Source organism: Penaeus monodon, chromosome 7, assembly GCF_015228065.2.
Source record: "Penaeus monodon isolate SGIC_2016 chromosome 7, NSTDA_Pmon_1, whole genome shotgun sequence".
NCBI classification, from domain to species: domain Eukaryota; kingdom Metazoa; phylum Arthropoda; class Malacostraca; order Decapoda; family Penaeidae; genus Penaeus; species Penaeus monodon.
This window is the reverse complement of record NC_051392.1, coordinates 21,163,221-21,176,039: the sequence shown is the minus strand read 5'-3', so window position 1 is coordinate 21,176,039 and position 12,819 is coordinate 21,163,221. Positions and strand designations below refer to the sequence as shown.

Below are 12,819 nucleotides of genomic sequence, written 5' to 3'. Positions count from 1 at the left end.
GAGGGAGGTCGTCGGTAGGAGAGACTTACCTATTTGTTTTTGGGCTGGGGGGTGAAGTAGGGAGTTGAGATCACGATCGTTTGTCGTGAGGGATAAAAAGGGGTAGTCGAAGGGCGGGTGCGTGACAATGGAGTAGTGTTGAGGGAGATAGTGTTATGGGGAGGTGGGCAATAAGGCTGTAAGGTATTAATTAGGGAGGATGGGGTGGTTGATGTTGGAGGTTGTGGGGGTAGAGGTGATGAAGTTGAGCGTGCTGGGAGAGTGGAAATGTTCCTTAAGGATTGGTTGTTGGCTACTGTACTAGTAGGCATTGATGAGGGGGTAGTTGTTGCAGTGTTCGGAGCCGTGGTCAAAGGAGAGCCTGGGGTCAGGGAATCGGATGAGTTTACATCTTTGGGGCTATTTGATAAAGGGGCAAGCCTCATTGCCCCTAATAGTGGGGATAGGTTTTCATTATTGGCCATGGTAAGCCTGGATTATGTTGGGGATAAAAACAGTCCACCCCTCAGGGTCCCCTTGAGGGGTAAGGGCTAGGTAACAAATCAGGGGAATACCGTGCCCATGGCTCCCTCAGGCTGTTCAGGACTGGCACAAAGTCAGCCTTTCATCCTTTCAGCACGGCTCTCACACCTTAGGAGGTGGATAGCAGAAGGGTTTGGTGAAGGGACAGAAACGAAAGGTGGGAAGGAAAATAAAGACCATGCAAAATTAGTTGAGTCGAGGGCTGAGTCCCAAGGTTGGGGAGTTCCCCATCATTGGGTCCCAGTCTCCGCCTCCTAAGCCCCCCCACGACAACAACGGGCAAGGGATTGGGGGGGTTTCAATAAAACGTTTTCACTTTCTACTGGTTTCAAACCTGTCCTTCCCTCCCATCTTCAAGATGTCTCAGCATCTCTTCCCTCTACCCTGACCTACTCCTTTTCCAGTGACTACAAAATAATAGTCTTGTTAAATCTGAAACTACAAAAAAATCTGGCATAGATCCTTCAGACAGAAATTGGTTAAAAAAAAAGGTCACTTTTGTCTTTGTCTAGGACGTTGAAATGTAAAAATTATTGGAAGATATTGCTAGTGATAGGATCTTAATTTGGTTACTCTTGTATAACCATTTTGTAGTTTACAAAAACATTAATATTTGTCATGCCAGGAATTGAAATATACATAATCTCTACTTCATGCTTAATGATAATCCATATTCTACAGTCTTTTAAGTATAAATTCACTTCTTGTAAAATGGTTTAATGAAAGCCAATATGCCTCAGCCAAATTATTTATTCAGTCTCCACAACGTGGCCCTTTTCTGAAACGTAGATACCGTCCAAGAACTTTCGGATATCCTTGTGCTTAACAGTGGTGCTCTGTTGGATCCTAGCAGCTGTTGGGAGAGAATTACAATGGTATTTATTGGTATTAAAAACAATTTAAAAATGGTTATAAACAATTTTTGAAAAACTTTTCACCAAAAACTATTTAAATATCATGTATTGACAAAGAACCAGGATATATTTGAACACTTACCTGACTGAGAGACAGCTTCAATGGAGTTACCCTCCACAACAAACTCATCCTTCTGCTTGGGAGAAGCAGTGATGGTAACTCCTGTTTGCATGTCAACTCTACGGATGTACTTCTGACCCAAGAAGTTACGGATTTCAACAGACTGATTGTTATTGGAGATGACACAGTTGATGGGGAAATGAGCATATACTGCACGCATCTTGTATTGGAAACCCTGAAAGAAACAAGAATTTTATCAAAAGTTTGTTTGGGGAACAAGTAAAGCATGGTTCTTCCCCACAGAAGTAATGACAACTGAAGAGGTTAGTGTGTGTAATGTTTGACTGCAGCTCTGAACTATTTGTCACTGATCAAAAATTTAAAGCAAATGTTGCATCTTATGATTTTGATAACAAACCTGAAGAGTCTGGCAGTGATAAATAAATTATAGTAGTAGTAGTAAAATAAATAAATAAAATTCGACAGAATCCTCACCCTCAAGTAAACAAAATATAATTTGTATTTTTGTTATCTTTGCATAGATCTAGTACATTTGGTACGCAAAACATTTCTACAAAAATACCAAATATTTGATGACTGAGACCAAGACTGGTTTATCAGAATATTAGCTCTGAGAAGGAATCATGTTCACAACTTCGAAAGTGTGAGAAAGAATTTTAATGCTACAATAAAGTTTTCCCAAGACAAGCCTGCACCGCATTACCAACTTGAAAAACACCAACATTTCCCTCTTAACCCACTGGCAACAAGTAACATGATATGATGCCATGGTGGATCATCCTAAACAAAGGGCAAAATCTTGTCAGGTAAGGAACCTACCTCCCAACTAATAAGATCTCACATGAATTACCATAAGCTGGACAACTACCAGGTACTTAGTACCATGCACTAGTAAGTATTCATTACACACTGAAAAAACTAACCTCTCATTGGGTAAAATAGAAATGAAGATAGAATAATAACTTTCTTAATTTCTTGTACATTTCCATATTGTGAAAGTAATTATCAATTTCCTTTACTCCTCCCTCTCCCACATCAACTTTTTAACAAGAATTGGTAGACTACTGGGATGAATACATCACTGACATCCAGTGCATCACCACCAAAGCAGACTTTTGCAAGTAGGAGATGGTGCAAAATGCAGCATAACACCATTAAAAGACCAAGAAGTCATGCAAGTGACTTTTCCTAATATGCATGAGCAAAATTTAAGTTTCCTGTACTCTCTCCACCCACCTTTGAGAGTGCAATAGCCACCTAAAGACAAAATATGGCAAAATTGGAAAAACTGATGTTCCTCATCTGGTAGTAATGAAGAGCAATCATTCAAATTCCCAAATCCACCAGTCAATTATGCACTTACAGAAAGCACTACTTTGCAAAAGCAAAATTATATTTAACTTAAATAAATCACCCTTTTCCTTGTGTATAATTTTTCTATTTATACAGTTCTTACTATTAGGTCTGCCCTTGATATCTGGCTACCCATCAAAGACCAAAGGAAGTTACAAAATTGATTTGGACAGAATGTAGGTGCTACAGCTAAAGAAAAAATGGCTTTCAAGCACTAAACTAATAAATTATTGTGAATAACTGACCAGAGCAATGCCTACTAGTTGGTATTTAACCCATTGCCTCCAGGAACTTACCCACTGTCTTGTTTTGTGAAACAGGTTTACACATGGATAGCTCCACAAGTGCTCAGTCACCAAGGAATTGTCAGTTTATCATTATATATATATATATATATATATATATATATATATATATATATATATATATATATATATATATATATATATATATATATATTTTTTTTTTTTACTAATGCAGTCAATATCAATATTATTATTACTAACATTATGATTATAATTATGTTATGAACAATAATAGTTTATGGAATAAACTTTTTCAAAATCAAGGGAAACAGTAAACAGGCACGTTAGGCAAGACTACCGAGGACTTGTGAATGAGTAAATATAAAAAATAAAAACTCAGTGGGCATGGCATGCATGTACATGCCATCCCTGGTGGCATTAGGTTATGATGAAAAATAAAGTGAAAATACTTACAACTGTCACACCCTTAACCATGTTGGTAATGTGTGTGCACACAGTGCGCACAGCAGCTACTTCCTTGCGCTTGCCAAACCATTTCTCAACATTAACAATGGTTCCCTTGGCAGTCTTCCTTACCTAGAATAAAAAAGAATGGCGATTAACCAAAATCTTTTACATAAATTATATAATATAATTTGCAAAACTATAAAAATGCAAAAATGCAATTCAAGTTACCTATAACTTTCAAGCTCTGTAGATTCAAAAAACTATAGTTCTCTGTTGGCCTGGAAAAGAGCAAAACCATACTTACATGGAAGTTCAGCTTCAGCATTTGGAATGAGCGTGTGAGAGTACCACGGGGGCCTTTCACCGTCACAACACGGTTACGTATCTTGAATTCCACATCCTTGGGGATAACCACCTTCTGGCTGGTATTGATGGTCTTCATGGTGACCCTGCCGGCAGAATTAATGAAAATGTTAAACTCTCCTACACTTGAGATTCAATGGTTTATAGTCAGTAGCATGATGCATTTTCCCCAAAGATATTCTGTGTATTAATCCATTTGTTTGCACTGTTAACCTAACACTCTAAAATAGAGGGAACCATGCAAGTGATGTGGCCTTCCTACTTTACATCCAGCTCAGCCAATTAATTTTCATTTTGACAAGAGCCTAGCTCTTACTGGTTGAACACTTGACAGTAAGAGGTCTGAGCACTAACTTGCCAGAAAATACATAAAATGTTTGTGAACATAGCTAGAGAAGACATTTTAAAATGCTTGATTTCTAGGTCTATGGACTTTGGTGAATTAGTGCTCATCTTACTTTGCATAGATTTTTAAAAATACCTACTACCTAAAACTTCAAAAACACAATCACCAATGCTTTCTCAACTAGAAGGCTACTGGCTGTGCTGCTATAAATGCTCACAGAGCTTTTGCTATCTGTAAATCTATTGATAAATAAACTTCAACAGCGATGGGGATAAATTTGTGATACACACATTAATGCATAGATACCTTTTACCTTCATAACCAAGGCTCTGCTGTGATTATTAATAAAGGACTAATTATTTACAGGAAGAATTGTATAAGCAAAAGACCTCAACAGGCTATTTATTGTGTATAAAGGTGTATTATTGCCAAATAACTATCAACCAAATATCAGGGTATTCATGGGGTGAAACCATGCAGAAACATAGCATGGTAATTTTTGACAGAATGGATGCATTTGCCAGAAAAAAACCCTCAACAACCTAAGTTGCTGGACTAGGCATGCCCTTTCTGTTTAAGGAGAAAATTTCCTTTATCTGTTGCATTTCTGTTTGTGTCTGCAGATTATTTCTTATGCCAACAACTGCAACTTTCAGTCCTCTACAATAATATTGCCTTCAATTTGCTCTACCTTTGGATTCATTTTGCAAGGATTAACCCAAACCACAAAATAATGTGTTGGTTAAGGTTTGCTAAGTCCCTATAGTTAACCTCTCAATGATGGTATCAAATCTCTGCCTACAGTGACTTCTGGCAATCGTCCTGTTGTTTGGTCCAGGTGTCCGCTACACGTAGCGGAACCTTCCACTTGAAGTGCTCTAGCACGTTGCGATGCCTACAGCTGTAACCAGCATAAGGAGTTAATTTGTTACGAGCTATAGATGTGGCCTGGCAGATATGGGTTAATGTTATTGAGTATGATGTGTAAAGATAGAGAGAAATGGACACTATTCTCCGAGTGTAAGAACTACCACGAAATGACTTATCATTTTGCAGTAGAGTACTTATTGAGGGGGTATGGGGGCTTGCCCCCTGTCTATGGCTAAGTGGAAGGTAGGTAAGGTTGGGTTTTCGTTTTTGGGTTCACATACCATGGCTTTGGGACTATCTCTGAAAGGTGCATAGCTCTCGGTAACAGATACTGCCCCTATTACACCACCCAACACAACCTTATGGGCACTACTAGGAATACACAATTCACTGCATGAACCTTAGGCCTTCCAAATCTAGAGCCTTTGTGATAATTCTATACAGTACAGCTGTGAGGTTATTTCCTGGTCTTATACCCTTATCTGTATCAATGGCATTCATATCTGCATTTCCCCAACTCTGGGATCCTACCCAATTGTTGTGGACTTGCTCTCCATCAGGCATTTATCATGACCTAATTTCTTCACTCCTTTAGTTCTTATATATCTATGCAGATTTCATATCAGTGCGGTGTTTATCCCCCTCTCTTTGAGTGTACTTTGATTTTCCCACTTTTAGTGCAATAACTATAAATCTTTATCATTTACTTTCCTATTTAATTTGTGACCTAATAATCATAACCTTAGTAAATGCACAAAAAGTAATTAAAGTGCAGATGATCAGCAGATCCCATATTTAAAAAAAATCCATATTCGAAGATGTAATTGTTCACCACTGCTGTCTGGTCAAGAGAGATGTAGTTTTCTAAGAAATAAGCAATACTTTTTCTCGGTGCTTCGCCTAAAATATGATTTTTTTCTCCGTTAAATTATAACAAATGTAACACGTGGTAATATACAAATGCAAATTAAGAATTCGGATGATGAACATACTAAACATGCACGAGTTATTTCTTCCCAACGACTTTTACTTATTCTACCTTTCTCTCGACTTCTAACACTGAAGAAGTTGTAAACAATAAGTAGTTCATGGAAAATAAACACTAAATAATCGTAATATCACCGAAAGATTTCGTTCCCAACATCCAAATCTCTAGACGTTTGTTTACACCGTCCAGCGGCAGCACCATACCATTCACTTTCTTTTATATCACTATTTCACAACATATCTAACAATTACCACTCTGAGTATACTGTGCAACACTTGGTCTTCCGTATATAATACTTTTTATTTCAAGATACGAACGGATGATGGTGGTAAATCAAGATAAATCTCGAAATCCCCAAGTCCTAACCTCAGCGGTGGAGAACACAAATGGAAAGACTCAAGGCGGGCACATCTGAGAAATTTTCAATTTCGATATTATTTTTTTCATGTCAGTTTTCAGCAATTAAACTATATTAACATTACGCTAATTTTTTAAGATATGATTATTTTATTTCTAATATACGACCAAGTATGTAAATAGATTTAATTTATGTTATTTAGCAAATGCTGCATACGGCATTTGTTCTTCCGAATTCTGAAATGTTAAATATTTGCTTCCTTCTAACCGATAATAATATTGATTGTGATAGATATATTTTTTGATTTTTCTATAAATCATGTTGACCAGAAATAAAAGTAAAATTATAATATAGAGGCGGTATTCTTTTTAATCAACACTTCAGAATATAAATAAAGGTTACGTATCGGTTATTTTTTCATGTAATATAAGAAAAAACAAACAAATATAGTGTGACTTAAATAATTATGATAATTAGAAAAGAATATGAATAGAAAGGTGTGTTATAAAGCATCGTGATCCTCACAGATTATATATCGAAGACAAAAAACACATTACACAACCCTTCTTTAGTAGATAAATAAAGGTTGGTGTGTCATCCTTCCCGTCATCAAAAAACAACTTTATATCAACTAAATCAACTCCTTTTTAACTCTGTGACAATGCCTGCTTCAGTGACCGTCTTATGCCCTAATGGCCGAAGAGCAGTCGTCAAAGTCTCTCCAAATACAAGCATTTTACAGGTGAGATATTGACCAAGTTGAAGTTGAGGATGTTTTTCATTACTGTGTTTTTTTTGGCCAAATATTCATGTTTGGTTCGCTTCGCCGGTAATAACCATTCTGCCTTCACTGAACTGCTGCTCTTGTCTCGTGTGCTTTTATTTTAGTGTTTACCCGTGCTTAGCAGCTATGGAGAGCAGGGTTGTTTCATTTAATTGTTATATATTAAAAGTTATTTAAATCATGGGTTAAATCATAAGATTTTCCTTTAGCTTACTGCGGCTGGGGAAATGTGATGTTCATTGCAGTCCTGTTAAGTGTATCTTTCACATAAATGGCTTGAGAATTGCTCAGCCACCTAGGGGTCAATTTGAAGTCTACATGATCTGACGTGATTTTCCCGTTCCTTGAGTTTTCGTTAAATTTTTTAGGCTCTTATAATGCTGTTGATATTAGTGTTGTTATTATCATAATTGACTTTATGGTAAATATTTAGATACTTCTGCATGACCGATTATGACGACGTTGGTATAGGTGGATTCCTCTCGCCCGCTACTGGGTATGTAGGAGATTTGCCACAGAACCCCCCAAACCCCCACATTCTCATCTCTGATTGCAGGGGAGGGCATGAGAGGTACTAGGGAAACTACAGGGTAAAATATAAACAGTAAGAATAAGTCACTGTATTGTCCTCCTCTTGGGGGGCTACCTCCTTCAATCTCTGTAATGGAAGACAAAAGCATCCTCCAGATATTCTTGGCAGAGTAGGGCAAATAACCTACATGTGGGAGTGCCCAGTGTCGAGTCTGTCCTATGCTCTATCCTGCTTTACATGTGGTGGATTTTTTGTTGTCCAGGGTTGGGGTTTGACTATATATTGACCAACTCTGTATGTTATTCATGTTTTACCTTACTATTTCCTTGGTACCATTCATGCCTTCCCCTGCTATTGGTGCCAAGATTGTCAGTGTTAGGAGATTCCCGCAGAATAATTTCTGTATATTTGGGTATTAGAGTTATTACTAATACTAATATCAATATAAAGTAAAATTAAATACTTCTGAATATCAAGGAAAAGGGTAAAGAGGTGAGATAGGTTGGACTAGTGATATAATAAATCAAACTCACTGTGGATATGCCTTCTATGTATATGCCATCCCTGCCAGCATTAAGTTATTTTTATAATAACCAAACTAAGATGGGGAAAATCTAATCTCAGTCTTAAAGATAATGTGCAGAGCACTGGTAAGTGCATAACACACTTAAAGCAGAAGAAAAATTACATTTGCTGACATGTAAAATAATCTGCACGATTCAAGAATGAAATCAGAAATGAAAAAAAATGGTTGCAACAAATGCCACAGTGTTCAGGTAGGGTCTGGGGGTGGAGCCTCATTTAGGAAGATATGGCAATTAGGTATGGGGGTAAAGTCCCTGGATTAGGAAAGGGTAATTCTTTACTATATGGATGCACTTGCCAGAGACTAAATCCCTCACTCCATGTCTCAATTTTTTTTCTCAATGATAAAAGTTGTGACTGGGTGTGCTTGCCCGAGGGAAGAGTTGATGGGGGCCTGTGCCCTCCAGTGCCCCCCACCAAACATTGTCTTCACTTCTGTATGTTCTACAAATAGGTCTACAATACTATCTTGCCAAAATCCATGTTGGCTAGGAGAATTTTATTGGCTTGGCACTGTGCAGTTGCTATTATAGTTCTGTCAACAAAAACTTTTGTAAATACATATTAGACATGATCAGTAATTCATAGATACTGAAACTATTAGTATTGCTGATGTGGGATATTTTTTATTAATCATCCTTTTTCAATGTTCTGCTTGAATAGTTCTTTCAAATTGATGTATCTTTTCCTCTTTTAGATGAATATTTTAATTGATGATAAGGGAGTTTCAAGGGATTTTTTATTATTATTATTATTATTGTTATTTTAGTTTCTTCAAGTTTTCAAGGAATACAGCTGTCAGTTCCATGGCAGTCAGGCCATAGCAATGATATTTCTTATACTTACCAGGGACTTTGGAAGGTAAAAAAAAAAAAAAAGGAAAAGAAAAGAAAAGAAAAAAAAACTAATACTAGTAAGTAAATAAATTATAAAATTGTTATGGTAGTATTCTGTGATGATGATATATTAAATTAATATTAATTAGATAAGCTTCCTTATTTCCCGAAAATGTTGAAGTAGGTTTGCATCACTTCCAGGGCAGAGGCTGGCCCTTATGAAACTCATTTGAATTTCAATATTCTTCATCCAGTATAGTTTTTTTTGTCACATGATTGTTTATTTCATATCTGAGTAGTTTTATTAGACTCTGGTAGTGGTGTTCTGTTATGACTGGCTTGGTTAAATTCTCATGCAGGCATGCTGAGTGTTAATTATTATTTTTTTAAAGGGAGATTCTAATGGAGTTTTATTGTGACTACCTTTCCTTATATAGTTTCATGATTGCAGATTTGTATATATTCATTGAACAAAAAATTCTCTTGATATTTTTTATTAAATTTAGATGTCAAATTCATATTTAGTGAATTTGATGTTAGCAATGTGATTTAGTAATGTATACTTAAAAAAAAGTAATTTCTATTTTCAACAGTCTCTTTAAAGACTTTAAACAATAGTTCTGTATTATGTACAAAATCTGCACTTCATGGTAATAATATGAATATTTTGATAAATTTCTCAGCGAATGTTAATAATGTTATAAAAATGCATCAAGTTCATCCTGAGATTTGGAGATGCAAAGAGATTTTTCCTTTTCCTTTTTTACCAATCTGGGTGCTCCTTATGTAGAAATTAAAGGAAGAGTGACTTTGGAACCTTTTGCCATTCTCTATTTCATCAAAGTAAACTGTGTGTCATTTCCTTACTGTACTACACCTGAAGACAAGATAATATATGAGCTTAATTTTTAGAAATTTATGGTGTTAGTTCATAATTTTTATTTCAGAAGCAGTGAAGTAATAAGTAAATTAATATGATGAGGTGTTCCATGTAGAATTTGCTTTTGAATAATATTATGAAGAGCAGAGATGTTGGAATCACAGAAAATTCAATCACCTCTCTGAGTTAGCCAGAGTCAACCAGAACTCATTTTTTTTCTCTCTGGAAGTTGCCTAATCCCAGATGCAAGAAAATTCATAAGTGGAAACAGACAAACACAAAGTCTTTTTAAGGCTTTCACTTATGGATTAAGAATTTATGATTTTAAAAATTGAATGGTCTAAAGTTAGATTTGTTGATGCTTGTCATATTTGATGTATCATTATCTTTCTAGGTAATTTTAGGCAACTGTGACAGGTGTTTGTGCATTTTAATTACTAATTTCATGCTCTGTTGGTATAGATGTATATATATGTATACAAATTATAGCTACATATATGTCTGTGTAGTTTTTCTGTATACTTATACATACAGAAGGAAATGCTTATCTGCAGTTATTCACAAAATGGTAATGCTATTTCAGATAATTGAAGATGCATGTAAAAAGCATGGGTTCAACCCTGATCAGTATGACCTCAAGTAAGTATAATTTGCTCTCTATGCATATTTATTTAGATTCTATTCCATATATAGATGATATTATAAATTATGTGTAAAATGCATTTAATGTCAAGGATATTTGTATTTTATTCTAAAAGAAGAAATAAACATGATAGTATGAATTATAAATTACCCACAAAAAATGCTGAGGCATGCTTTACCTAATAAACATTCATGTTTTATGGTTGAATACAATCTTTAAAGTATGGTCTTTGCATCTGCAGACATCTTCGGCGAGTCCTGGATACAAGCAGTTCAATGCGGTATTCTGGACTGCCAAATAATTGTCAGCTGGAGCTAATTGAGTCGGCAGTACCTCGAACGGCATCAAGTGTGACAGTGAACATTGCCACAGATGATGGAGTCAGACTTGTTCATGACTTTCCAGCCACTTGTAAGTAACCGCATGAGGATCCAAAGGGAAGAAATGTAATCTCAGAAGTATTGATTTTTGGTTGTGAACTTCTGAGTTTTTAATTTGATAAATAGGCCTACCAATGCCTCTCTCTTGCTGTAGCATCCCTGTGGGACATCTTGAAGCATCATGAAGAGTCTGGCCAAGCAGGCCGCCTCATACCATGTCCGGAGGATGGGCGAGAACCAGTGATTGTCTACACAATGCGCAGAATCAGTGGTCAAGACCTAAAGACCACGACGCTCAAATCCCTCGGTCTTACCTCAGGGAAATGCATGCTGAGGTTAGTTGAAAAAGTAATCATAATTGTTTGACTTCTTTTTTCCTGCAGATATGCAGTTTCCTATTAATGGCTTGTTTTCCATAAAAAACTTAGTTATCCATTTTTGTACAAAAAAGTTTTACAAAAAAAAAAAAAAAAAAAAAAAAAAAAATTTACACTTTCCCTTGATTTCTGCAAAGTTTTTTTTTTTTTTTTTTTTTTTTTTTTTTTTTTATCATATTACTATTTGTATTATTTTTTAAATAATGTTATACTAATCATAATGCCAGTAAGAAAAAGAACAGGGGAAATCAGATGCATTCACTAGGGCCTTCTAATTGACGTTTAAGGCATTCTCATCATCTGTAATTTTGTTATAGTTGTTGTTGTTAGTTATTGTTATTATTATTGTTATTCCTTTTGTTGTGTTTTTTTATATTAGTTTTTATTTATTTTTTTAATTATTATTTTTATCATTATTGTTATTATTGTTATTATTTTATTATTGTTGTTATTGTTATTGTTATTGTTATTATTATTGTTATTGTTATTATTGTTATTATTATTATTATTATTATTATTATTTGTAGTAATACTGTTAATATTGATATTATTATTAATATTATTATTGATAGTAGTGATAATGATAATGATAAAAATGATAATGATAATAAAAGTGATAATAAAAATAGAAATAATAATGATAATAAAAAATGTAATAACAAAAAATATAATATGAAGAATTATACTAATAATGGTAATGATAATGATAATGATAATGATAGTGATAATAACAATGATAGTGATAAGAACAATGATAATTATATTAACCCCAACCAATCCAGTTAGTTGTTCTGTCCTCTTTAGTGTTTTATGAATTTTGTTACATTCAGATGGCTCCACTTGTACTCAGCCATCAAGGAGTCTTATAAGTTGGCCCTAATGAATGATCATGATTTCCCCATTCCTTGAATTAGCGGGAAAATGTGTGTTTTTTAAATATAATTGATATTGATACTGTTATTGTTATTGATGTTATGGTTATTAGATTGTTATTAAAATCTTGGTAACATTTAAGACACTGAAATAATGCAATCCTTTCTAAAAGTCAAGGAAAAGGGTAAACAGGTGAGATAGGTAGGTCTAATAACTGACGCCTTGGTGACTAAGCACTTGTAGAGCCATCTATGTGTAAATACAATAAATAAATATGTATTATAGTGGGCATGGCATGTAGCCTTGCCATACATGCTGATTGGGTTAACAGTGATAGTGATAATAATAATAATAATAACAATGATAATGATAATAATAATAGTGATAATAACAGTGATAATGATAATAATCACTGTAATT

At 34.9% G+C, this 12,819-nt stretch overlaps 2 protein-coding genes across 2 annotated transcripts in view; one reads left to right on the top strand and one right to left on the bottom strand.

The window, feature by feature from the left end:
* Positions 1 to 1,254: 1,254 nt before the first annotated feature.
* Positions 1,255 to 6,651, bottom strand: LOC119575119 (60S ribosomal protein L9-like). Its single transcript, XM_037922548.1, has 5 exons — positions 6,518 to 6,651; positions 3,889 to 4,033; positions 3,591 to 3,713; positions 1,519 to 1,732; positions 1,255 to 1,375 (listed from the first exon to the last, which is right to left on the bottom strand). Exons 2-5 carry the CDS (start codon positions 4,024 to 4,026, stop codon positions 1,272 to 1,274), a joined length of 579 nt encoding a protein of 192 aa, XP_037778476.1. The 5' UTR covers positions 4,027 to 4,033; positions 6,518 to 6,651; the 3' UTR covers positions 1,255 to 1,271.
* Positions 6,652 to 7,069: 418 nt separating this feature from the next.
* LOC119575117 (tether containing UBX domain for GLUT4-like) overlaps positions 7,070 to 12,819 on the top strand; it is an 11,428-nt gene continuing 5,678 nt past the window's right edge. The window contains exons 1-4 of the mRNA XM_037922545.1: positions 7,070 to 7,251; positions 10,710 to 10,765; positions 11,011 to 11,180; positions 11,304 to 11,484. Of these exons, the coding sequence (XP_037778473.1) occupies positions 7,171 to 7,251; positions 10,710 to 10,765; positions 11,011 to 11,180; positions 11,304 to 11,484 (488 nt within the window). The 5' untranslated portion in view covers positions 7,070 to 7,170. The remainder of the gene's footprint in view (positions 7,252 to 10,709; positions 10,766 to 11,010; positions 11,181 to 11,303; positions 11,485 to 12,819) is intronic.

Bases quoted from the DNA above. Each gene is read 5' to 3' on its own strand.
- LOC119575119 (XM_037922548.1), bottom strand. From the start codon at position 4,026: ATGAAGACCATCAATACCAGCCAGAAGGTGGTTATCCCCAAGGATGTG. The intron at 3,714-3,888 runs GTAAGTATGGTT...TTTTTATTCTAG, and splicing joins TGCTGAAGCTGAACTTCCAT to GTAAGGAAGACTGCCAAGGG. The intron at 1,376-1,518 runs GTAAGTGTTCAA...CTCTCCCAACAG, and splicing joins TGAAGCTGTCTCTCAGTCAG to CTGCTAGGATCCAACAGAGC.